The 26,039-nt window shown below is 38.7% G+C and overlaps 1 protein-coding gene across 5 annotated transcripts; it reads right to left on the bottom strand.

Annotated features, from left to right (window-relative positions):
* LOC148849106 (protein FMP32, mitochondrial-like) lies at positions 1–26,018 on the bottom strand. 5 transcript variants are annotated; one of them, XM_088950089.1, is made up of 9 exons: positions 25,407–26,018; positions 18,476–20,771; positions 17,981–18,296; positions 17,670–17,801; positions 15,186–15,245; positions 1,057–1,133; positions 912–968; positions 703–769; positions 1–559 (listed from the first exon to the last, which is right to left on the bottom strand). In XM_088950089.1, exons 3-9 carry the CDS (start codon positions 18,233–18,235, stop codon positions 440–442), a joined length of 768 nt encoding a protein of 255 aa, XP_088806215.1. In that variant the 5' UTR covers positions 18,236–18,296; positions 18,476–20,771; positions 25,407–26,018; the 3' UTR covers positions 1–439. The 5 variants fall into 5 exon arrangements, with proteins under 5 accessions (XP_088806215.1, XP_088806216.1, XP_088806217.1 ...); XM_088950090.1 differs by lacking the exon at positions 18,476–20,771 and having other exon boundaries at positions 17,981–18,056; positions 18,168–18,296; XM_088950091.1 differs by lacking the exon at positions 18,476–20,771 and having other exon boundaries at positions 17,981–18,044; positions 18,168–18,296.
* Between the last annotated feature and the right edge of the window lie 21 nt (positions 26,019–26,039).

Genomic DNA, 26,039 nt, shown 5'->3' with positions numbered 1-26,039 from the left:
GAAAAAATCGTTAAATATAAATTATGTATTAGGGAAAAACATGATCCTGCAAGCAGAAACAACACCGACCTTCCATTGAACAACAACAATCTGGCCAACAAAAACCAATCTAACCAATCTGCCAAAGAAAAGGCAACACCGACGTCCACCTAAATCCCAAGAAACTCAATCTTTACCATTTCCCGCTAGATTCATATGCATTCTTCCTAAATTAATACAATTCTCTTCTATTTAAACCTAATAGTCTAATACCGTAAAGTAACTAACTGTTCAGAGCTTCAAGCCCAGTGGCATGCTCCCTTGAGCCAGCCACATTTTCCAATTGACATCGCCAACAAATTTTCAAAATTTTTGGTATCCAATGTCCACATAGGAAAAAATGAAGAAATTCAAATTTCTTATGCTTGTGTTACCTTAAATAGCAAAAGTAGCAATTTACTTACATGAGAATGCGAACTACAGCAAGGCCAACAGCGGAAATGGACACAAGAGTTCCTATGCAATATTTGATGACATCATATTTTGCTGCTTCCAACTGAGCCCTTAATGCATGGATTTCCTATAGATAAGATTCAAAATGCCCAGAAAGTCGATACAATAAGCCAAGTATGTTTAATTACCAAAAATAAATAATTAAAAAAATATATACGCCAAACTATGTTTCAACCATATCTAAGTACCAACTTCATTCATAAAGCTCACCCGATCAAGCTTGTTAGTAAGGTTGGTGGTTTCTGCATTTTGATTAGCTAACTCATCACGTATGCGTCTACATTTAAGTGGCCAATAGTTACCAAGGATATAATACCAGGGGCAAAGAACCATCTAATTAATATGGCACCTGACTGCAAAACATCCAAACATGCAACTTGTAGAAAATAAGGAATTTATTATTTTTCTATTTTCCATACCCTCTTTCAAGGTTCAAATCCAAACGCTGACCTGCAGTAACCTTGTCAATCTCATACCTGTAATAAATCAATGTTCTCGTCAGCTTACAATTTAAAAAATAAATAAATAAACAAGGAAACAAAACAACACAATTTTGAGACATACCTCAATTCACTGCGCATCTTCTCTATATCACCACGAAGTTTTTCAGTCTCTCGTTGTAACATAGAAAAATGGTGCTCCTGCACCAAAATAAATAATATCCATCTTGAGAAGTATAGGCATAAAAATTTGAAGCATAAATAAAACAAAAACTAAAACCCAGAGGCATGATGTTGAAAACGAAAGAACAAAAACATAAACTTTATGTATTAGAAAGAAAACCACATATGTTATCTATAGCTTATCAAATTAGTTAGTTACATGTTTATAATTTAACAATGGATATGGCACTAAACCAAACGGAATGGCAAATTAGGTTTCATGTTTGGTAGGCAGCTGACCCCATATAGTTAGGACAAGGTTTAGATGACGATGATGATGATGATGATTATATAGCATAATAGTATCTCCACAATGTCAGGTAAAAGTAATATATCATATCCACATTATCTGACCAAGCATAAAGTTAATCTCAATTGCAAGTGAATGAGTCAAGATCTTTTGTCATGATCAGATATGAATGTTTGGCTGTTGGGAATAGCATACTTGAGGTACCAATCAGTGATAAGCTGCCAAGAAGAAATAGCAACTTAAACCAAATGCAGTAATGCACAACTTTTCCTTATCAAGTCAAGCTCATAACCAGTTCAGAGGCCAGAACCTGATCAAATTGCCTCATAAAAGCAAGATGCAGCAACCATACCAAATAACTAAGCGACTTAAATATCAGATAGTCCTAGGAAACAGCAACGCAAAAGCAGCAGTTTTCAGCAACTGCTGATGAACAAGTTTATTTTTTGGAGTCAACAGGTTGTCCAAACAATTCATATAGCTAATTAGCAGCTAGATTTAAGCGTACCATTCCATAACACCTAAATACAAACTATAGTCATAGAAAGTGGAGGCAATAGAAACTAACATTTCTTTCAAAAAAAAAAGAAGGAAAGAAACTACAGGCAAAGGAAAGGACATGCAGTAGTCCTTGACCATAGTCAAAGGCATAATCGCACAGTAAAACCGCAACAATCCTGATTGTTACTTCTTTATTGACACATAAAGAAATTATTTCAAATGCCTTGGCTAGTTATCAGATTAGGTAGTGTCCAAAGTTCTAACTGTATAGAAAAAAGCCAAAAGGTTATAAAATCCTTTGATAATTCAAACATAATAATTTACTCTTAGTCCAAACTAATCAAAAGATTGTCAATTCTGAGGCCCATGGGAAGAGAACCCAATAGATGGTAATAAGTTTGCTGGATATCAATGCCCCATGGACTAGGATGGACCATTTGATAGGTATACTGTCTGATAAATCAGATGGGCCAAAAGTCAGCATGCAAAGAAGGTTAAACTTGAGTGGTTTTACCGTATTTAATTTGATGGTGGATATTTTTCTGTTAAAATTTTAAAAATAAGCAGCTTTACAAATAGTTCCCAAATTTAATGGTCAAAACCATCCAACTGTGCTGATTTTGGCATTTAGTTAGGAATCAATGAACAGCAGAGGTCCTGAATCTTGAAATACTGCAGATGTGGCATGCCATGGGGGATCAGAAACATGAATGAGTCCTGACGTGGTTTTGAAGAGGTCCAAAAGTTATTGAAAGTGAGAATACCACTCCGTGCAAAAGCTTCAAATGCTCTTCTTGCAAACTCCTCTCTGCCCCAGAAACAAGCCTAAGCTCTTTCCAACCTTGATATTCCTATCGGACAAACTCTCAATCTCCACTCCTTGCTAACTAACAACTCCTCACCATATCACTTCTCGCCATGGCAGCCACCATCTTTCTCCTTCTCTAACCCTTAAATTAGTGAAGAACTTTACTCTTGAGAGACCAGAATCTGGAAGTCCGCCCCAGCTAATCCTGAACCTCAAACCCACAGCAAACTTCTTACTCAAGGCTTTGGCCTTTGTTCCTTTTTTCCTATAGACTCACATAAACTTGTTCATGGACCTGCCCCAACTAGACCTTATTTCAGTCTTGACAATATTTTAGTAACATGGACTATGTGAGACTTACTACAGACTCGAGCTTTCTTCAAAACCTCCAAATCACCAGCAGCTCCAACACTGAATGCAGATTTCCTTTCCTGCTCTAAATCAACTCCAAGCTTCCAATTGGTACCTCGATGTTCAATAATTCCTCACCCTCATCTGGCAGATCACATTCACCCTCTTCATCCACCTCCTCTACATGAGTACATGACAACAGTCTTCAAATAGCTTCTTTTTTTTATGAATGAAGAAATTTATTAATTCAGAAAAAACACCAATGAAGAGGCACGAGCTGTTACCTCTTCAAAAAAGTATTACATCAAAATAAAACAGAATTAACATTAAATAAAATTACAAAACAGCCCAAAATAGCTGCTCCCTTGTAGCCCCCTTCTTAGCTAACCCATCCGCTATGGTGTTTGCTGATCTTCCCACCCATAGAGAGGTAACAGTCATATTTCTTGTTAGCCAGTTTACTCTCCTTAATAAATCTGTGTTGCCACATGGCTGAAGCTGGGTCTTTCAACCATCCCACCACAATTTGAGAGTCTCCTTCAACTACCAAGTGTTGAACCCCTAATTGTTCTGCAATCTGAATACCTTGTACCGCTGCTAAAATCTCAGCTCTATTAGAGCCTCCTATTCCCACGGGGCCTGAGAACAAAGCTAATATGTTGCTCTCCATGTCTCTCAGCACCCCTCCTATCCCCGATGGGCCTGGGTTTCCTTGGCTGCTGCCATCAAAGTTCAGCTTTACCCATCCTTCAGGCGGAGGGGTCCACACTACAGATTCCCTGTCCTTCCTTGTATGGCTGTTAGCCACCACTACCCAGTTTCTCCAAATATCATCAAAGGAAAAGGTATGAAAGAAGCCCAAAGTTCTTAACCAGTGAATAACCCTAGTCAAGATACAATCCTCAACGGCCTGAATGCTTCTTTCTTTTTCTTTGAAAATCCTTGCGCTCCTTCCCCAAATTGTCCACAATGCAGCTGCTCTAATACATCTCCTCATCAATTTTCCTTTTTTTGTAGGCCACACAAAAAAGGAGGGATCGAACAGTTGGCTTAAGTCTGTGGACAGATTCCACCTACACTCAAATTGTTGGAAAATGTGGGGTTACTAGTTCAGATCTGAAAATAGAATTGTATATATTCCTGGGATTGTGGAAGGATTGATTTAGAAAGTTTTTTCTTTCTATTTTTGTACTTTCTATTTTCTCTTCTTTCTATTTTTTCTTCTTTCTGTTTTCTTTTCTTTCTATTTTTCTTTCTTTCTATTTATTGCAGCAGCTTACTGTATAAATACGCCCATTGGCAATAGAATGAAACATATCAATATTCTACCATTCCAAAACATGGTATCAGAGCTCTAGGTTTGTTGACCTTGAGATTTTTTCGGCCTTCATTGCCAGTTTTTTGTGTTTTTCTCTTCTGGCTTTCAGTGCTGATCTGTAGCCAGAAGTGTTCATTTATTCTCCTTTCCTGCTGGCCTTATTTTTCCTCCATTAACAATGTCCGACATGACTGCAACAAGTGCTCCCGTCCAAACCGATGAAGGAGCAACAAATTTTCATCCTCACACTGGTGATTTGCAGAATATTCAGGCAACATATAGACTGAATGGCCAGAATTACTTGAAGTGGTCACAACTAGTGAGTGCCTATTTGAAGGGAAAAGGAAAAATTAGTCACCTTCTTGGAACAGGACCAAGGTTGGGCGAGCCAAATTTTGATGCTTGGGACGAAGAGGCCTCCATGATTATGTCATGGTTGTGGAGTTCAATGACACCCGAGATTAGTGATACTTGTATGTTTCTTCCCTCTGCAAAGGCTATTTGGGATGTTGTCCGACAAACCTATTCCAAAGCCCATGATGTTGCTCGTGTCTATGAGGTCAAAGTAAAGACTGTGGCGGCCAAATAAGGGAGTAGGAGTGTTACAGAGTATGCAAATCTGCTGCAAAATTTATGGCATGAGCTTGATCATTATTGGGTTCTTGAGACAAAGTGCACAGATGATGCTATGATCTTGAAGAATTTTATTAAAAGAGATAGGGTGTATGATTTTTTGGTCAGACTGAATGCTGAATTTGATCAGGTTCGAATACAAATTCTTGGCAAAGAACAAGTGCTTCCATTGAATGAAGTCATATCCCTTGTCAGAGCCGAGGAAAGCCGCCATGGAATCATGCTTGAGCCTAAAGATCCCGAAGGCTCGGCCATGGTGGCAAGGGGAGGAAGTTACAGTGGTTCAAAAGGTGAGAACAATCTGGCTCATGACACAACCACCCGTGACTCTAACGATAACCTCTAGTGCACCTATTGCAAGAAGCCCAGACACACGAAAGATCGGTGTTGGAAACTTCATGGGAAACCTCCCACATCCAGCAAAGAATGGGGAAATCGAGGAGTTTCAAAAGGAGTTCAATAGGTCCATAATGTCTCCACAACCCCGCAGCAAGAACACTCAAGTCAATGACCATTTAATGATGAAGAAATTGAAAGGCTAAGGTGCTTCCTGAAATCCTTGAAACCAAGAAGTGGTTCTACCTCTCTTGCTCTCTCAGGTGAGTCTTTATCTCTAGGATTACATGCCTCGGCTAGTGTTTTTCCATGGTTTCTTGATTCTGGAGCTACTGACTACATGACACCCTCTTCACTACATTTTCTCGCCTATACACCCTGTCCTAGTAATAGAAAAATTTCTGTTGTTGATGGCTCTTTCACCACAGTGGCAGGGATTGGGAATATTCAAATTACTCCATCCATATTACTTAAAAATGTGCTTCATGTTCCTAAGTTATCCACTAGCCTTATCTCTATACATAAACTCACCCAGGATGTGAACTACAATGTTGTGTTCTTCACTTCTTACTGTGTATTTCAGGACCAGGTTTCGGGGAAAAAGATTGGACTTGCTAAGGAAAGAGATGGACTCTACTACCTTGAAGCAACCAGCAAATCATCTCACACTGTTATGCATGTCACACACGAGTCATTCTTATCTACCTCCAATAAAGATTTAATTTAGCGTCATCATTTCCGTTTTGGTCATCCTTCATTTCCTATTTTAAAAACAATGCTTCCTTCCTTGTTTAAAGGAATTGATGTTGAAACCTTTCATTGTGATGTTTGTGAACTTGCTAAGCAAAAAAGGGTTTCTTTCCCAATCAGCAATAAAAGATCTTCAACTCCTTTTTATTTGATTCATTTGGATATATGGGGCCCTTCTCAAATTCCCAACATTACTGGTTCTAGATGGTTCGTCACCTTTATTGATGATTGCACTAGGGTCACATGGATTTTTCTTCTTAAGTCTAAACCTGATGTGGGTACGCTTCTTCCCAACTTTCATAACATGGTCCAAACTCAGTTTGGCGTGAGAATTAAAAGGTTTCGATCTGATAATGCTACAGATTATTTTAATCAAAATTTGTCCCAATTTTTTCAGAAAGAAGGCATTGTACATGAATCCTCCTGTGTTAACACTCCCCAACAGAATGGGGTGGCTGAGAGAAAAAATGGCCATCTTTTGCAAACCACCCGAGCCTTTCTCTTTCAAAATCAGGTGCCAAAACAATATTGGGGGGAAGCTGTCCTTGCTGCTGCCTACACCATAAATAGACTACCATCTAAAGTTCTTGACAACCGAAGCCCAATACAAGTCCTTTCTCAATTTTACCCTAATATTCGAGCTTCAAATAATCTCACACCAAGAATTTTCGGCTGCACTACCTTTGTTAATGTCCATAATAAGGGAAAATTAGACCTACGAGTAATCAGGTGTGTCTTCTTGGGATATTCCCCAACTCAGAAAGGTTATAAATGTTATCATCCAGCCACCAGAAAATTCTACACCTCCATCGATGTCACATTTGAGGAAGGAAAATCTTTTTTCACTCAACCTTATCTTCAGGGGGAGCCCTCATTAATGGAAGATAAGGTCTCGAATCTACTCTCCCTAGATGTATTACCCTCCTCACAGACATTCAATCGTCAAGAATCACATCCCTCTGAGTCACATTCCTCTGAGCCCCACATTCCCGAGTCTTAACAAGAGTCAACCAACCCGACCATTGAACCAAATTCGGACACTGTTAACCCCACAAATGATGTGCATGATAATGTGAGATATATGCAGGTTTACTCTAGAAGGAAAAATCCAGATCCTCAACCTATGCAAGTCCAAGATTCAACTCCTAATCCAGACCCTGAACCTACACCTTCACAGTCTGAGTATGAGTATGACCTACCTATTGCACTGAGAAAAGGAACCAGAGAATGTACCAAACGCCCATTGTACCCTTTAGCCAAAAATGTATCATTCCAAAGATTCTCTAAATCCCATAAAAGTTTTCTAGCCAGCCTTAACACCATTCCAATTCCTAATACTCTAGCCGAGGCACTTTCTAATAAGGAGTGGAGAAAAGCCATGAGAGTGGAAATGGAGGCATTAGAAAAGAACAACAGATGGGAAGTTATGGACCTACCAAGAAACAAGAAGACGGTAGGTTGTAAATGGGTGTTCACAATTAAGTACAAATCTGATGGATCATTAGAAAGGTACAAAGCATGCTTGGTAGCCAAGGGATATACACAGATTTATGGGGTAGATTATCAGGAGACTTTTTCCCCAATAGCTAAAATGAATACAGTAAGGGTGTTACTGTCGTTGGCTGCTAACTATAATTGGGATTTGCAACAGTTTGATGTAAAAAATGCATTTCTCCATGATGATCTAGAAGAGGAGATATACATGGACATTTCACCGGGTTTTGGAGAAGGCATTAAAGGGAACAAAGTTTGTCGGTTGAAGAAAGCACTATACGGTCTCAAACAATCTCCGAGAGCATGGTTTGGAAGGTTTACGAAGGTAATGCTGAGTACAGGTTACAAGCAAAGTCAAGGTGACCACACATTGTTTAAAGCACTATGTGGATGATATAATCGTTACTGGGAATGAAAAAAAAGGAGAATGAAGCATTGAAAAACTGTCTTGCTAGAGAATTTGAGATAAAAGACTTGGGGAGAATAAAGTATTTTCTCGGAATTGAAGTTGCACATTCTAAACAAGGCATCTTTATCTCTCAACAAAAGTATGTTGTTGATCTTTTGAGAGAAACAGGAAATATGGCATGTAAACCAGCTTCCACGCCTATAGATCCCAATCATAAACTTGGAGAAGCCAACGAGAATGCAAGTGTAGACAAGGAGATGTTCCAAAGACTAGTTGGAAAACTCATTTATCTTGCACATACACGACCGGATATTGCATATGTTGTAAGTGTAATAAGTCATTTTATGCATAATCCTAACGAAGTTCATCTGCAAGCTGCTCATCGAATTCTACACTATTTGAAAGCCAATCCAGGAAAAGGAATTTTATTCAAAAGAAATGGATGATTGACTCTTGAAGCATATACAGATGCCAATTATGTAGGATCTCCAATAGATAGACGGTCCACTTTTGGTTACTGTACCTTCTTAGGAGGAAATTTAGTCACTTGGAGGAGTAAGAAGCAAAAAGTAGTGGCTCGGTCAAGTGCAGAGGCAGAATTCAAGGCTATGGCACAAGGAGTGTGTGAATTACTCTAGTTGAAGATAATTTTAGAAGACCTGAAGATTCCATGAGAAGAGCATATGAAACTATATTGTGACAACAAGTTAGCCATCAACATTGCTCACAATCCTGTTCAACATGACAGGACGAAGCACATCGAAATTGACCGACACTTTATAAAAGAGAAACTGGACAGCAAGTTGATTTGCACTCCCTATGTGTCTACAAAAGGACAACTGGTACTTACTAAAGGGCCCAATAGTACAAACTTTCGGAGAATTATAGCCAAGCTGGGAATGTAGGATCTCTATTCACCAGCTTGAGGGAGAGTGTTGGAAAACGTGGGGTTACTGGTTCAGATCTAAAAATAGAATTGTATATATTCCTAGGATTGTGGAAGGATTGATTTAGAAAGCTTTTTTTTTCTATTTCTTTCTTTCTATTTTTGTACTTTCTATTTTCTCTTCTTTCTATTTTTTCTTCTTTCTGTTTTCTTTTCTTTCTATTTTTCTTTCTTTCTATTTATTACAGTAGCTTAATGTATAAATACACCCATTGGCAATAGAATGAAACATATCAGTATTCTACCATTCCAAAACACAAATAAAGAGAAAATCCAACTCCAAATAGCTCTAGAAAAGGAACAAAATACAAGTAGGTGGGAGCAATCCTCACCACTAGCCCTACAAAGTACACACCAATTAGGGGATAAACACACGAAAGGTCTTTTCCTCTGCAAGAAATCCAAGGTATTAATCTTTCTATAAAACACCTCCCAGCAGAAAATAACAATTTTAGGTGGAACAGGTCTAGACCAAATCTCTTTAGTTGGAAAACCCCACTAACTCAAGGAAGAGCAAAGAGCCTTGAAAAAGGAAGCACAAGAAAAGTAACCTTTTGGATGAGGGGACCATAATCTCACATCTACACTAAGAGGGTCCAAAAAAACATTGCCAAGCAGAGATAACAGGTCTGAAACACTGTTAAGTTCATCATCCCTCAACCCTATCCAAAAGCCGAGGTCCCAACTTAAGGACGAGGGTGAAAAAGGAGAAGGGAGAAAATGAGAGATAACTTTTTCCTTGTAAAGGGAAATAGAATAAAGGAACGGAAATTGGTCCTTTAAAGCAATAGAACCCACCCAAGTGTCTTCCCAGAATAAAACAGAGTTACCAGAGTTGACATCATACCTGACAAGGTTGAGAAATTGAGGGAGGGTACTCTAGATTGCTTTCCAAGGAGATGCCAATGTTTCTTGCCACCGTGATACACCCGCATCCCAACCATTTTCCAATCTGGCATGTATACTCGCTATCACTTCATGCCACAACCTCTCCCTTTCTCTAGGCCATCTCCACAGCCATTTTCCTAAGAGGGCTTTATTCTTGAGAGTTAACCTTCACCTTCCTCTTTGCTCCTACATACTATTTCCCAATTAATTAAATGATCTTTCTTTTCCTCCCCTAACTCCCAAAGAAAATTTCTCATTAATCTCTCCAACTTCTTAGCCTCCCTATTAGGAATCCTAAAAACAGATAAGAAATAGATCGGTAGGTTCACTAGGGTGGCTCTCAATAAAGTCACTCTACCCCCTATAGAGATATAGTTCCTTCTCCAAGCAGCAAATCTTTTCTCAAACTTTTCCAAAACTGGGTTCCAAAAACTACTCTCTTTTGGGTTAGCCCCTAGAGGGAGACCTAGGTATTGCAAGGGCCACGAAGAAACGGGACAACCTAGACAATTTTCCACAAACTAAATACTCTCCTCATCCATATTGACTCCTACCACACAACTCTTATCCATGTTTATCTTCAAATTGAAGCCTTCTCAAACTGTTGTACCAATGCTCTAAGGTTCCTCACTTTTTGCCTGTCACCCCCTTCACAAAATATTATGATATCATCAACAAATTGTAGATGGGTTACCCGGACATTGTTCCTTCCTATCCTCCAACCACTCACCTCCTCTTCCCTATCTGCCTTAGAGATTAATCTACTGAAAGCATCTGCCACTAAGGTGAAAAGAAACAGGGAGAGTGGGTCACCTTGTCTAAGGCCTCTACAAGCTGGGAAAAAATCTCTGACCATGCAATTGACCAAGACTAATTAATGGCAGGAACTAATACATCCCTTTACCCAGTTGCATCATCTATCTCTAGAGCCACAACACCCAAGGATCTCTAGTAAAAAACTCCAACCCACAAGATCATAAGCCTTCTCTAAGTCTAGCTTACGCGCAAAACCTTGGTTCCCTGACTTTCTCATGCCTTCCACAAACTCATTTTCTATTAGGATCTGATCTGTTATTTGCCTTCCTTGCACGAATGCACCTTGTGCTTGACTAATGATGGATGGTAGTACTATTTGGATTCTCATGGACAACACTTTGGCCAAGATTTTATAGATGCTTGTCACCAAACTAATCGTCCTATAATCCTTAGGATGCTTTGCATCTATTTTCCTTGGGATAAGGGCTAAGAAGGTTGCATTAACTCTAGGGCTTACCTTTTTCTATAGTTTTCAAATAGCTTGTTCTCAACCCTTTTAGAAACCTCCCCTCCTTTCCTCCCCTTCTCAATGCTCCTCCCCCCCAACTACTCCCTCCACTTTGTCTTCCACATCCACCTTTTCTCCCTCCCTCCTAAACATTCATTGTCCCAGATTGCTAGAAAAGAACCACCCACCTTAGCAACTTCAGCTTGAACCTCAACTAAGAAGGAACCAAAGTAAATCACATTAACAACCTGCCACTTGGAGTCCAACCTCTCCAACTCAACAATCCCATCAATCAGCTGAGAAAAGGTGGATGTGGAAGACAAAGTGGAGGGAGTAGTTGGGGGGGAGGAGCATTGAGAAGGGGAGGAAAGGAGGGGGGGTTTCTAAAAGGGTTGAGAACAAGCTATTTGAAGACATTCCTTGTCCCAGATTGCTAGAAAAGAACCACCCACCTTAGCAACTTCAGCTTGAACCTCAACTAAGAAGGAACCGAAGTAAATCACATTAACAACCTGCCACTTGGAGTCCAACCTCTCCAACTCAACAATCCCATCAATCAGCTCACTTGGAATGGTCATCTGCTCGCACCAAACAAAGCTTTGAAGATTCTTCAATCCAACCCACTCCCTTTGAAACCAATGTCTTCCTACCAATTCTATTCTACCTTGCTACCATCGAAACGAAGTTCTCCGCCTTTCCTTTTAAGGGTTTAAATGCACCTCTTTTTTTCTCCCCAATTTTAAAGGCATGACCTTTTTTTCTCCCCAATTTTCGAAACCTATGTTTCAGAATTAATAAGTGGGCCTTAGCTTCCAATGCCAATCACATTAATAACCGGTTGTGTCTCATCAAAAACCTCTTTTAGCTATCTATCATCAATTACACATGCTTCCACAACCACCTCACTGTCTTTATCCATGTGTTCCTTAATTAACTCCTCATCCCTACTCAAATTTTCCTCATTGCCCCTCAACCTATCTCCTCCATCGTCCTCCACTTCTGAGCAGTAGTTCGCATTTCCCATCTCACCAGAGCAATAGACCCGAGACTCCTCCCCCAATCTGCATTCTCCTCTCCCCTGCTTTCTTTTTCTCCCCTCTCAATGCCATCCTTTGCCCTAAAGAATGAGATATCTTCCCCTTCTACATAAATCCTTAATTTGTACTCTTCTCAAACATAAGCATTGTAGAACTTAGAACAGCAAAGATCTCTTCAACTTCCACTAGGATTCTTACAACATCAATTTCCTCCCACCTTCTATTCCTCTCATCCAATTTCATAAACTTGTCACAGAAATCCCCAATCGTGTTAAAGGCAAAGATACACCACACATGCAGGGGAAAGCCAAAACTCCGATCCAAATCACTCTTCTTCCTCTACCTTATTGAGTCAGACCTGCCACAGGAAACCACCAGCTTAATCTAACGTAGTCCCTGCTTTCCTTTACTTTTGCCTTCAAAACCCAGTCAGTACCACTTCTGCCAAGAAACATAAACAAAAGCAAGCCCCAGTTTAACTTCTGCACTCCCAAAACTCTATCCTTACCCCATTCAAATGCTGCCCATGCTTCCACTTTTTATTCCAACTCCAATCCAACAAACCTTCTCACTAAACTTGCATTTATGACTTCCATCCTCTCAGCCCTTTTTCCCACCATCCTTGTGTCAATTTTGACCACTCCATTTCAACCTTCAGCCATTTTTTTGGCATCCTCATATCATATTATCCTTCACAATCCTCGTATCACGTTATTCTTAACCCATAGGTTATTATCTAGATGCATTCATTAAGAAGTTGTCAATGGTGAGAATCCTGTCTAACTACACATCACAAGAAGAATGATACTTTGGAGGGGCATTGACATTTCCAAAATCCAAATACATTCCCATGGTACTAGTTCCCTGTCGATGGTATTTGTCAAGTCCCCAAGAAGAATGATACTTTAGCCAGCCTCTAAGGACCACTATCAATCTCCCTAAACCAATTAATGGTATTTGTAGAGTCTCCTATGGAAAGGGACGACAATCCCAGTTGCTTAGTTAACCTCAGGCCTGTTAAGACAGTCAATACTTCTGCTTTCATAGAGTTAACCACACCAATCCACCAACTAAAAACCCAGAAAATCATCTCTTCTTAAAATCATTCATTGAAGCCGCCTCCACCCCAGTTGAACACTGCAAGGGGATGCAAGACCCAATGAAGTGTGAAGAATCTCCACCAGATTCCTTTGAAGATGATTCGAAAAAATCCTTCAATGTGAGAACCCTTTACAAAGGTGGGATCTAGCCTTATCTTTTGCTTTTCTTTCCACATGCCCCAAATTACTATATATATGGTAATGCTCCAATAAATCTCTCCTCTACTGCCGAAGCCACACAGATGCCACTGGTTTAAAAGTCCAAAATAAGCTCCAAAGCAACCCAGCTATATAACCATCCAAGTTTAAATACAAGTTCCATCAAAATATCGCCATTGAGCAATGAATAAGAAGGTTATCTGCTATTTCTCTATCCTGAAAACACATGATGCACACATAAGGAGATATCCACAATCTTTCCAGTTTCTTCCTTTGCATGATGTCACATGTATTGGTTCTCCCCATACATACCTCCCATACAAAAAATGATACTCTCATATGAATAATAAAGTTCCACACCTTCTTAGCTGGAAAATTGGGGTCTTGCGGATCTGAAACAAGGGCCTTAAAGAAAGAGTTAGTGGACTTACCCGACAGGTTGATTTTCCAAATTCTGTAGTCACACTTCTGTCAGCTAAGAATAATCCCTAAGAAGTCTTCTAAGAAACAAATTCTGATTATTTCCGTGGGGTGAAGGCATTGAGGACAAGAAATGGAAGCATTCTTAACCTAAGAAAGACCAAATAAGCAGGGGAAAGACTCAGTAAGAAGCCTCTCTCCCCACTAAAGATCAGTCCAAAACTTAATTATGTTACCATTCCCAACCTGAAATTAGTGAATTTAAAGAAAATATTATAGGTTTGAGTACTACATTTCCAATGATTGGTTGATTTGACCCAGACCAAGTGGTGATTGTTGTCGCAAGCATTCACATCCTTCCCGTACTTTCTGTTTACAACAAAGTTGCAAAGAGAATTAGATTTAGTAGGGAATCTCCAGAGCCATATTCGTAGGAGAACCATGTTCCTTTCCTTGATATGCCCGATCCCAACCCACCAGTTTCCTTTTGATGCAAATCTTCTCCCATTTTACTCAACAACTTCTTTTCTCACCATCCCCCTTCCGCAGTTTTTTTTTCTTTTTTTTACTTTTTATCAGCAACCCAGAAAACAGAATTTCATTAAAGATGAAAGAAAACAGAGTTCAACCAGTAAGTTGTGAAAAGAAAACAATCCCAATACAGGTGGCAGCTGAATGTTTCAAGTTTAAAATTAAATATTCGTTGACATGAATTATATTATATGACATAGCACATGTGAAGTAAAATATATGTTATCAATTGCTTGTTTGTACTTTTACTCTCAAAATAATGCTGTGAAAGCAACATTTACCAAACAGCTTTTGCAGAATAAAAAACACAGTAAAAGCTCATATATGGACATTAAATAATTAGAGCAATCTCCTACCCACCATGATACCAGCTCTATGTTCACTAAATAATATAGGCAAGTGTTCTTTATTTTTTTCATTTAGGTTTCCTTTTCTTTGCTAGTAGCTGGGGGCTTTTTTTTGACAATTAACTAAATTACTTCATTGCCAACCCAAATTAGGGCTACAAAAGGATCATATCAAATTGGATATTTCTAGATCCAAATTTGATTTGTAATATTTGGTACCAAATCTAACTTATCTTTGGAAAGATTCATAAATGAGTTTTTTTTCCAATGAATGTTATGCAAATAAAATTGTTTCATCCTTGGGTCATTTTTCTAAATGGAACTCTATTTTAGAACAGTAAAAATATGGACCAATGCCATGTTGTCGACAATCAGCTAATTTCACATTCAAAACAGTTATGCATAAACTGCCTTATATTTTACACATCAAGATATATAAATATGAAAAACTAAAATCTAGTATTCATAGAAAGGAATTGCAATTAGCACCTGAGAACTCTTAACTTCGGATTTGAATTTTGACAGGCTAGATTCTTGTGTCATCTCACTCTGTGGAAAAAACAAAATTAGACAATTAGAAGTAAAAAAAAGAGGGGATTTTGTGGCATTTAACAAATCAAAAAGCAGTTTGTTCTTCAGAACAGCAAAGGGTATAGTTGCTGCTATTGGGGAAAAATTACCAATGCCTTCAAATATGAAATACAAGCTTAAGATAAAACATAAGGCTGTGTTTGGTTTGTGAGAAAGGGATGATAGGAATATTCTTTAAAGATTCTATTTTCTTGAGTTTGGTTTGTGGGATGCACAAGGATGGGACAGGAAAATTGTGGGACACGATTTCTCAAAAAGTGGGATGCTGGGTCACACCAAAACAGTGTAACCCCGGTAGGAAAGGAAATTTGAGGGAAAGTTTAACGGGGCTTGTCAAAGAGAGTTTGTCTTCTCCATTTTGTGCATCAAGCAGATCTCTCCAATAAATGACATAAAAAGCTATGTTCTCATCTCATGTTTCTTAGTCAAGGTAAAACTCTATTTAGATTCCTTATGATTTCCACACTACTTGGTATTACCACCATGGCTGCCTTTGGTCTGCAACTTTGATATGCTATCACCAGTGCGGCTTCCTTTGTACCTAACAATGATGGTCGGCCTGCCTATGTCAATTGTTTCTATGCACCAATACCTTTCTGAGCTATTTATAATCCAGGTCTGAGTTACTTGAGTTCAATATCTCATATTTGGGTTTTCCTAGGTCTAAACTTTTCACCCACTTGAGTTTAATATCTTAAATCTGGGTTTTCCTAAATATGATAAAAGGGCTTTTTCTTATTTCTATTTTTTTACAATGCCTCAAAACAATTCCAACCCCCTCCATTGATGCATAGGCTGATTTTCATATTTCTTCTTATCCCTAACATAGCTTAAGGACTTAACCTGTACTTTCATTTCAAAAATTCCTTCAGTAAGTTGGTGGGTCTGTATTGTACAGGATTCCTCCACATTTGTTTTGCCCTGTTTCATTTTTGGTGTTTTGCCTTGTTTCAATTTAGTTAGTTAAGTTTATCACCTTCCACCAAACCTCCATCCCTCTTCTTTGCTCGTTGATTCATAACTAACTATGCACACTCGTAATATCTAATTAATATGGCCTTTTATTTGTTTTTCTTTGTAGTAGATTATTTGGGGCATTAAACAATTAACTTTTTCTCGTTTTCTTTTAAGCCAAGAAGATGTATCGAATTTTCATCCCCACCAAATGACCAATGGGACTTACAAACTCTTGTTTAAATTTTCCCTCAAGGCACTATGGAGGAAATAATAATCATTCCTTCGGGTCACTTGCACCATGATCAATTGCTATGGAAACATTCAAATTCTTGCATTTAGACAGTAAAATCCTGCATACAAGCTCTTTAAAAAGTCCTATCCCAGCTATTTTCATCAAGTGGTACAATGGAAATATATGGTAGCTAAAAATTCCATTTGGATTCCATATTTTCCTATGGAGAGTTTACTGGGATGCAATTCCCACTAAGGACAAGCTTTTTTTTTTTCTTATATGAAGAAGATAAAGCATGTCTTCTTTGTGGTGTACATTAGGAAACAATGCATCATTTACTTTTCTCCTGCCATTTTGCAAGAGAAATTTGACTGGATCTCCATCTGAACATCTTCTAGCAAGCACTAAGATGTTCTATGGAATCATCACAGAACGGAAACAGATTAAAACTCATTAATAACATTGCTAAATCTAAATAGAGACAAGCATTGGAGAAGGTTGCTATTGTATTCTGGTTCATATAGGATGTTATAAACAAAATATTGCATGATTAACCCCATGGTTATAGCTATGGGTGTAATTCACTCTTTCTAGTTACTACTACTGCTAAAGATACAACAATATAGAGCCCTTTATAGCTGCTGCTATAGAAATCAAGCAAAATTGCAGGGTGTAGCAAATGGTAGGTTGCACATCTCAATCTGAATCCTTTGGAATCTAAATGGCAGGCAATACTATAAGGAATAAAAGCAGCTATAAAGGCAAAACCTAGCAGATAAATTTTTTTCGAATGCCATGTATATGTAGTTGTGTTTAAACATCAAAATTAGATTGTAACTGCTGTGATTAAATATATAGGAATGAAGTAATAGGGCTATTTGCAGAAAAATGAGATAGCTCATAAAATAGCATAAACTATTTGTAAGAAGGGAAAGAAACTGTGGTATTCCCTTCATTGGGCATTGATGGACAAATCTTTTTTAATAAAACATAATATTTTATTTTTGGGTTTAGTTGACAAAAAAAAAGGTAAACCAAACATTTTTCTCTCCATTTATTTGCCCACAAAAAAGGAATATTTCTATTATTTTTCCTTGTATAACCAAACGATGGAAAGTGAACTTTACCCATCCCACCCAAATCTTCCCACAAACCAAAAGGAGCCTAAAAGAAGACAGGTGAGACTTCCTTACTTTCTGCATCTCTCCTTTTGAAACAAAGGATTGTGCAACATTTTCCAAACTGTCATTCAACACCTCAGTAATAGCAGCTGTTATTGCCTCGGCTTGCTTCGAGGGCACACCTTGTGCTTCTAATCTTCTAACCTGGATATCCAAGTTTGCACTTTCTCAAGACAATTAACTCAAAAGATACAATTGATTCAACAGAAACCGAATTGCTTGAAAATATATTGCATAACCCTAGACTTGCATATTTCCTTAATTTAATCTTGAAGAAAAGCAATAATATAAGAATAATGAAAAAACTTCTAATGATTAATTACCAAAGCCAATGTATCAACCAGAAATGCATGCTTGCCATTTGATTTAACAAGTTGAGATATCAATCTGCAATCGAATCTGTTAAAAGGTGACGACTTCAAAGCGAAAGAATTAGACAACCTAATGGAAGAATCAGGCGATAAACGATCTATAGCATTTGCTGCATTTGATCCGTTAAAGTGATTGAACCTAGTGAAGCAAATCGCAGAATTCGTCCCCAACACCACCGCCCGCCTACAAGCGGCTGCTTTGGCCATTCGTTTGTGAAACGAAACTAGAGAAAGGAATCCACCAGACTTGTGCTTCCAATCTTCTAACCTGGATATCCAAGTTCACACTTTCTCAAGACAATTAAATCAAAAGATAAAATTGATTCAACAGAAACCAAATTGCTTGAAAAAATATTTTGCATAATCCTAGACTTATATTTCCTTAATTTAATCTTGAAGAAAAGCAATAATATAACAATAATGAAAAGACTTTTAACGATTAATTACCAAAGCCAATGTATCAACCAGAAATGCACGCTTGTTGTTTGATTTAACAAGTTGAGATATCAATCGCAATCGAATCTGTTAAAAGGTGACGACTTCAAAGCGAAAGAATTAGACAACCTAATGGAAGAATCAGGCGACATACAATCTATAGCATTTGCCGCATTTGATCCATTAAAGTGAATCAACCTAGTGAAGCAAATCGCAGAATTCGTCCGCAACAACACCGCCCGACTACAACTGGTTGTTTTGGCCATTCGTTTGTGAAACCAAACTAGAGAAAGGGCTCCACCAAAATTCAAAAAATCTACAAAGAAACAATGTCAATTCCTCTGGTCCTCCCTTCTAACATTCCCAAAATCCGCTTCAAAAACTTATTCTCCCTTTATTGTTCGTTCAAAGTTCAAAGAGAGGACTTTGGTTTTGGGCGAGCAACCGTGTAGCGAGGAAAGCACCCAATGGTCCCAGTCAACAACCTATTTTTGAGAAAGGGAGAAGATCTTTGGAGTCCCCTTTTTTTTATAATTGAAATGATTTTATAAAACAGCAATAGACAATAGTACAAAGTCATCAAGGAAAGGTATGAGTTGCAACCTCTCCGGGCTAGTTAAGTATAGATTTCCAAATTAATAACAACTTACATAGAAGCACAAAAAAGATCTTCCCTAGAAACCCCCTATTTGGCTAAAGCATCAGCCAAAGAATTAGCAGACCTACTAACCCATTTTACCTCAACTCTCATATTACTGGTTAACCACTTTACTTTTTTTATGAGATCTTTGTAGCCCCAAATGGTGGTATCCAAGTATAGGAGCCACCCGGTTACCACCTGAGAGTCCCCTTCAACTAGGAGATGCTCCACCCCGAGCTGGTTAGCGATCTGAATTCCTTGTACTGCAGCAAGGATTTCTGCCCTTATGGAATCCCCCACTCCCACCGGTCCTGAGAATAGGGAAATTATGTTGCTGTCCTTATTTCTTAGGATACCCCCTATACCTGAAGGCCCGGGGTTGCCTTGGCTACTTCCATCAAAGTTCAGCTTGATGACACCTTCTAAAGGCGGAATCCATTCTGACAGAATTCTATCTTTCTTTGTTGAACTGTTAGCTATTACTAGCCAATTTCTCCACAAATCATCAAAGGAGAAATCATCAAAGATAACCACAGCTTTCAGCCAATGGATTGCTCTTGTTAGGATACAATCCTTCATTTCATCTAACCCTCTTTCCTTCTCTAAGAAAATTCTTGCATTCATTTCCTCCCAAAGAGTCCACAGAGTGGCTGCCCTAACACATTTCCACATGACCTTACCTCTTCTAGTGTGCCAAACAAAGGCAGATGGGTTGAATAACAAGCTTAAATCAGAAGGCAAAAACCACCTACCTCCAAATAAACAAAGGCTCCACCTCCATATAGCTATAGCAAAGGAACAAAGATCAGCAAATGGACACAGTCCTCATTCTCGGCCTTACACAAGGAACGTGCCCAGACTTCTTTGACAGGGAATCCTTGGGAAAAGGGGTTAGAACTGAGGAATTTGAGAAAAGAAGAGCAAGTAAAAGTACCTTTTGGAAGAGGAGTCCAAACCCTTTGATCAAAAGAAGTGGGGTCCAAGCAAACAGATTCTAGTAAATGAATTAGCTCAATAACATAATTTGACTCACCATCCCTTAACCCTCTACGAAATCGATCTTTGGAGTCCCTTTCTTCATCGTCTTCATTAACAACGTTTCTCAATTTGGTTTGTTTTAGCTTTAAAGTTTGAACTTTGAAGAGAAGGGTCAGACGAGAAGATTTTCCACCGATTTCAATATAAATAGTGCCAGTAGATAGATAAAAAGAGGGAGACTCAGTGAGGGAGTTTTATTTGTTTCCTTGAAGCGCAAGACATCAACCTTTTCTTTTCTCATCTTCTTTTACATGATAAAGATAAACCTCCCAAACAGAAGTATGAAGGAGAGAGATTCGCCGATGTAGTAATCTTATCGGCTATAATCACCACTCATGGTCTCTTTGGACTTTGAACGAACAATTGAGGGAAAATAGGTTTTCGAAGCGGATTTTGGGAATGTTAGAAGGGAGGACCGAAGAAATTAAATTTATTTCTTTGCAAATTTTTTGAATTCTGTTGGAGCCCTTTCTCTATTTCGTTTCACAAACGAATGACCAAAGCAACCGCTTGTAGGGAGGCGGTGTCGTTGGGGACAAATTCGGCAATTTGCTTTGCTAGGTTGAATCTCTTTGTCTAATAAAGAGAACCCTTCTGACTAGTAGCTCTAGTCCAACCATCACCAAATCCCTGTCCATTAAAAATATGGAAGAACTTAGCTATAACAATATAGAAAAATCTCTACAGAATTGGGCAATTCCTAAAATAGCACCTTCAAAAATATATAGAAAGGGAATATTTAGTCTAAGACAGACTTTAACATAAAAAACCATAGAAAAAACAATAACATTAGGAATTAAATATGAAGACTTCCACCTAATAGGTCAAGAGACAATTGAAGCCTATAAAAGAAAACCTAAGTCTAATTTTATTCATTTTGGACTCATACAAGTGGCCATAAAATCATTAGCCAAACTAAGATTACAGATAACTACATTGAACTTCATACGAGACTCTTAGCAGGTTTAGTGACTCCTTACTAAGGGTAACAAAAGAAAGCTTACACCAAGGACCTATATATTTCAATGCATTTCCAAATGTTATATTCTCATTAACTTATTGAGCCAAGCCTATCGCTGGAAACTACCAACTTAATCTAAAGTCGTAGTCCCTGCTTTCCTTTACTCTACCTCCAAAACTCAGTCAACATCATTTCTACTATGAAACATAAACAAAAACAAGCCCCTATTTTAACTTCCGCACTCCTAAAACTCTATCCTTACCCCATTCAAATGCTACCCATGCTTCCACTTTTTACTCCAATTCCAATCCAAACCTTCTCACTAAACTTGCATTTATGACTTCCATCCTCTCAACCCTTTTTCTCACCATCTTTGTGTCAATTTTGACCACTCCATTTCAACCTTCAGCCATTTTTTTGGCCATCCGCATATCATATTATCCTTCACCATCCTCGTATCACGTCATCCTTCACCATACACCATAGGTTATTCTCTAGCTACATTTGTTAAGAAGTTGTCAATGGTGAGAATCCTCTAACTACACATCCACAAGAAGAATGATACTTTGGAGGCGCATTGACATTTCCAAAATCCAAATACATTGCCATGGTATTCGTCAAGTCTCCAAGAAGAACGACACTTTAGCCATCACTCTCCCTTAACCAATTAATGGTATTTGTAATGTCTCCTATAGAAAGGGACAACAATCCCAATTGCTTAGTTAGCCTTGAACCTGTTAAAACAGCCAATACTACAGCTTTTATAGAGTTAATCACATCAATCCACCAACTGAAAACCCAAAAAATACTACTATCTCTTCTTAAATCTCACCTCCAGCACTAGTCGCACCAAGGTTGTCCATTCATTGAAGCCTCCTCCACCCTACTTGGAGAATGCAACGGGATGTGAGACCCCATGAAGTGTAAAGAATCTCCACCAGATTCCTTTGGAGATCATTCAAAATAATCCTTTAATGTGAGAACCCTTTACAAAGGTGGGATCTACCCTTATCTTCTGTTTCTCTCTTCTCACATGCCCCACATTACTACATATGTGGTAATGTTCCAATAAATCTCTCCTCTACTACCGAAGCCACACAGATGCCACTAGTTTAAAAGTCCAAAATATGCTCCAAAGCAGCCCAGCTATATAACCATCGAGGTTTAAATACAAGTTCCATTGGAAGCCTTCGATTAAACAATGAATAAGAAGGTTATTTGTTATTTCTCCATCCTGAAAGCACATGATGCACACATAAGGAGATATCCACAATCTTTCTAGTTTCTTCTTTTGCATGATGTAACATGTATTGATTCTCCCCATACATACCTCCCACACAAAAAATGATACTCTTGGATGAATAATAGAGTTCCACACCTTCTTAGTTAGAAATTTGGGTTCTTGTAGATCTGAAACAAGGGCCTTGAAGAGTTGGTGAACTTACCAATACAGATGGATTTTCCAAAATCTATAGCCACAGGCTTAGGGGGCAAGTGAACCACTTTGAGAAGTTCAAGAGGCCCGTAACTTATTTCAGCTAAGAATAATCCCTAAGAAGTCTTCTAAGAAACAACTTCTGATTATTTCCGTGGGGTGAAGGCATCGAGGACAAGAAGAAATGAAAGCATTCTTAACCTAAGAAAGGCCAAATAAGTGGCGGAAAGACTCAGTAAGAAGCCTCTCTCCCCACTAAAGATCAGTTCAAAACTTAATTTTGTTACCATTCCCCACCTGAAATTAGTGAATTTAATGAAAATATTATAGGTTTGAGTACTACCTTTCCAAGGATTGGTTGATTTGACCCAGACCAAGTGGTGATTGTTGTCCCAAGCATTCGCATCCTTCCCATACTTGTTTACAACAAAGTTGCAAAGAGCATTAGATTTAGTAGGGAATCTCCAGAGCCAGAGTACAACCAATAAGTTGTGAAAAGAAAACAATGCCAATACAAAGTTAACCCCCCAAGAAATTACAACTGTGCCCAAAACATCTATTGTCTCTGACCGCCTTGCATAGCTAAAGTATCTACAAAACTGCTAACACTTCTAGCCCATTTGATTGGAACATTATAAGTGCCCGAATTCATTTTGCAACTTCCAACATAACCTACACCCTTTTTTTGCCAACCCACCACAATCTTTGAGTCACCTTCAATTATCAGCCAACCAACTCCTAATTCCTTGGCTTTTTCAATCTCAAATACAGCTAGTAGGAATTCAGCTCTCACCAAGTCACATTGTTCGATTAGGCCTAAAAACAAAGCACATATAGTACCACCATCATCTCTAAATACCCCTACAATTCCTGAGGGGGCCAGATTACCAACATTGCTACCATCAAAATTCAATTTCAGCCAACCTACCCCTAAGGGTGAAATGACTAGATTTCAACCAACCTCTAATCCGTTTACGCCAAAGCTACCCAAATCCACCAAGTCATAAGCTTTTTTTCCAAACACAATTTGATTGATACTCCCTCCTTGATCTCTTTTGAGCCTCAACACATTCATTTGCAATTAGAATCTAATCAATAATCTGCCTATCATGAATAAAAGCACCTTGTAGCTAGGAGATTAATGAAGGCAACACCTTTATGACCTTGAGAAATAACACCTTACCAATCAATTTGTAAATGCTTGTTACTAAGCTAATCAGTCTAAAAGCCCCTTGGATGGCAAGCATTGGTTTTCTCAGGGATCAGGGTTATGGAGGTTGAATTCATCCTTAGACTAATTATACCCCTTTTATGGAATCCCCTAAACATATTAACCAAATTGCATTTAATTGTCTTAGGAATCATGATAAAAGGTCATTGTCAAACTATCTAGTCCTGGAGCCTTCAACCTATCCATAAAAAAGTAAACTTCCTTAATTTCCTCCTCAAACCTTCTTTCCAAAAAAAAAAAACCTTGATGAGCTTCCAAAACATCCCAATCAAGACCTTCCACTAACCATCTTCCATTGAGAGGCCTTCTATAAATTGATATATAATGATTTATAAAGCCCTTTGCTATCTTACCTTGGTCTGTAATTTCTTCAACCTCCACCACTATAGAGGATATTAAGCCTTTTCATCTTCTTCCATTAGCAATTGCATGAAAGAAACAAGTGTCACTACCCCCTCCTTAATCCACTTCTCTCTCGATTTCTACTTCCACCCAAGTTCTTCCCTTGGCAAAGTTTCCTCTAATTCCTTCTCTAAACTCTACCTCCTCTCTCTATCCCCATCTTCCAAAAAGCTGTCCTCTTTCGTTCAATCAATATCCTCAATTTAAGGAATGAGGGTATCCTTCCTCTCCTTCAATCTCCCAAATTCAACTTTATCCATTCTTTTATTTCCACCTTCAACGTTTGTAGCTTCTATTAAAACCTTTTGCTTTTCCGCAATAGAGCATGGAAATCCATATCCCACCAACATCTTACCTTCCATTAAAACCTAGATGATTGATCCGCATATTTTCATTCTCTAAAGATGAAGGGCCACCTAAGGAACTCCACTAGAAAAGGCAGATGGACCAATGGTTAGAAGTAACCCTAGGCAAGGTCCTCCTGTGAACGTCGGGAAAAAACGGCTCACTTGCCACTTGGGCTGGAAATGGAATCGCCACCCCATTAGTTAGGAAATGAAGGTGATGGGACCTCCAAGAATGATTTTTAAAATGCTTTGTCTTAATAGTGACTCCAAAGCCCGAGGCGCTGATCCAACGAGGGAAGGGGTTAGGCACCCCTCTCCCGAACCCAATAGGTGGGCTCACATGGTATTATTGTCTCCAATATGAAACACAAGTAATTACTTAAACAAACAATAGCTAGCTAATAAAAAAGGCATTTAAATGACAAAGCAATGCCCTTTTGAAAAGCATTAACAGTGATGAGGTAAGAGGGATTTATTGCTCTTATACAAAAAGACAAACACTAGGCACATGCAATCTTAAAGCATCAATAGGATCAAATGAAATTAAACAAAGCATACTTCATCATTTAGCATGAACAAGTAGGTATTACTTCAGAAACCCCAATCTCGTAAATCAGTAACAACAAAAAATAGTAATAATAAACTAAAAAAACTAGAGGAAAAGGAAGAAAATAACAGGCCTCTGTAATCGGACAGATAAATCAAAATGAAACAAAATACGAAAAAAAAAGGAAAATAACAGAGGCCTCTATATTTGATCGGCCTACACAGCATAAACTTCACAGATAAACAACTGACATAAATCCATATCCATTCGATATCCGGAATTAAGGTACAACCTCTAATCGTCACTGTAAAAAAACAGGACTAAGAGTTTCAGTGAGGCTACCTGAGTAATATCCTGGCCTAAATTCGTAAGTGAACGGTAAGGGAAGAGATCTCCGGGTGATGGCTACTGTTGCCGGACTGACTGGAGACTCATTTGTAATGTGGCCTGTAACCGGGAACTTTTGCAATGTGTTTGAACGATTTGGGACTCTTCCTATGCTGATGATAGCATTCCGGGATGCGAGAGGGCAACTGGTTCGGCAGAATGACAGAGGGAAAGGCAACTGGTTCGGCGGTGAGAGAGGTGGCGGCAACTGTGAGAAGGAGCACAAATAGAAAAAAAATGAATAATGAAAGATAGAGGGTCTGCCGCTTGCAGGGGCGGTGACGAAAACTGGAACAAAAGGGGAAATGGAAGATAGAGAAGAATAAAAATATGGAAGAGAGCTCGGCGGTGAGAAATCGGAGAGGAGATCGCTGCTGAGTTCGAATCCGCCGCTGCAATCACAGAGAAAGGGAAGAAGAAGAAGAAGAAGAAGAAGAAGAGGAGGAGGAGAGATGGAGACAAGAGAGAGAGGTAGACTTCTGAGATAGAGACCGGTGAAGGATTGTTCTCTCGCCGAGCTGCCGCCGCCTCTGTTATTACTAACGGGGAAAAGGGGAACAGTTACTTAGATTTTAAGAGAGAGTTAGG

The sequence above is a fragment of the Nelumbo lutea genome, chromosome 6, assembly GCF_056320005.1.
Source record: "Nelumbo lutea isolate HS-2025 chromosome 6, American lotus-T2T, whole genome shotgun sequence".
NCBI classification, from domain to species: domain Eukaryota; kingdom Viridiplantae; phylum Streptophyta; class Magnoliopsida; order Proteales; family Nelumbonaceae; genus Nelumbo; species Nelumbo lutea.
Note: the sequence above shows the minus strand (reverse complement) of the source record. Positions and strands in the feature narration are given on the sequence as shown.

Bases quoted from the DNA above. Each gene is read 5' to 3' on its own strand.
- LOC148849106 (XM_088950089.1), bottom strand. From the start codon at position 18,235: ATGGCCAAAGCAGCCGCTTGTAGGCGGGCGGTGGTGTTGGGGACGAAT. The intron at 17,802-17,980 runs GTAATTAATCAT...TTGGATATCCAG, and splicing joins TGGTTGATACATTGGCTTTG to GTTAGAAGATTAGAAGCACA. The intron at 770-911 runs GTATGGAAAATA...ACTTAAATGTAG, and splicing joins GATTTGAACCTTGAAAGAGG to ACGCATACGTGATGAGTTAG.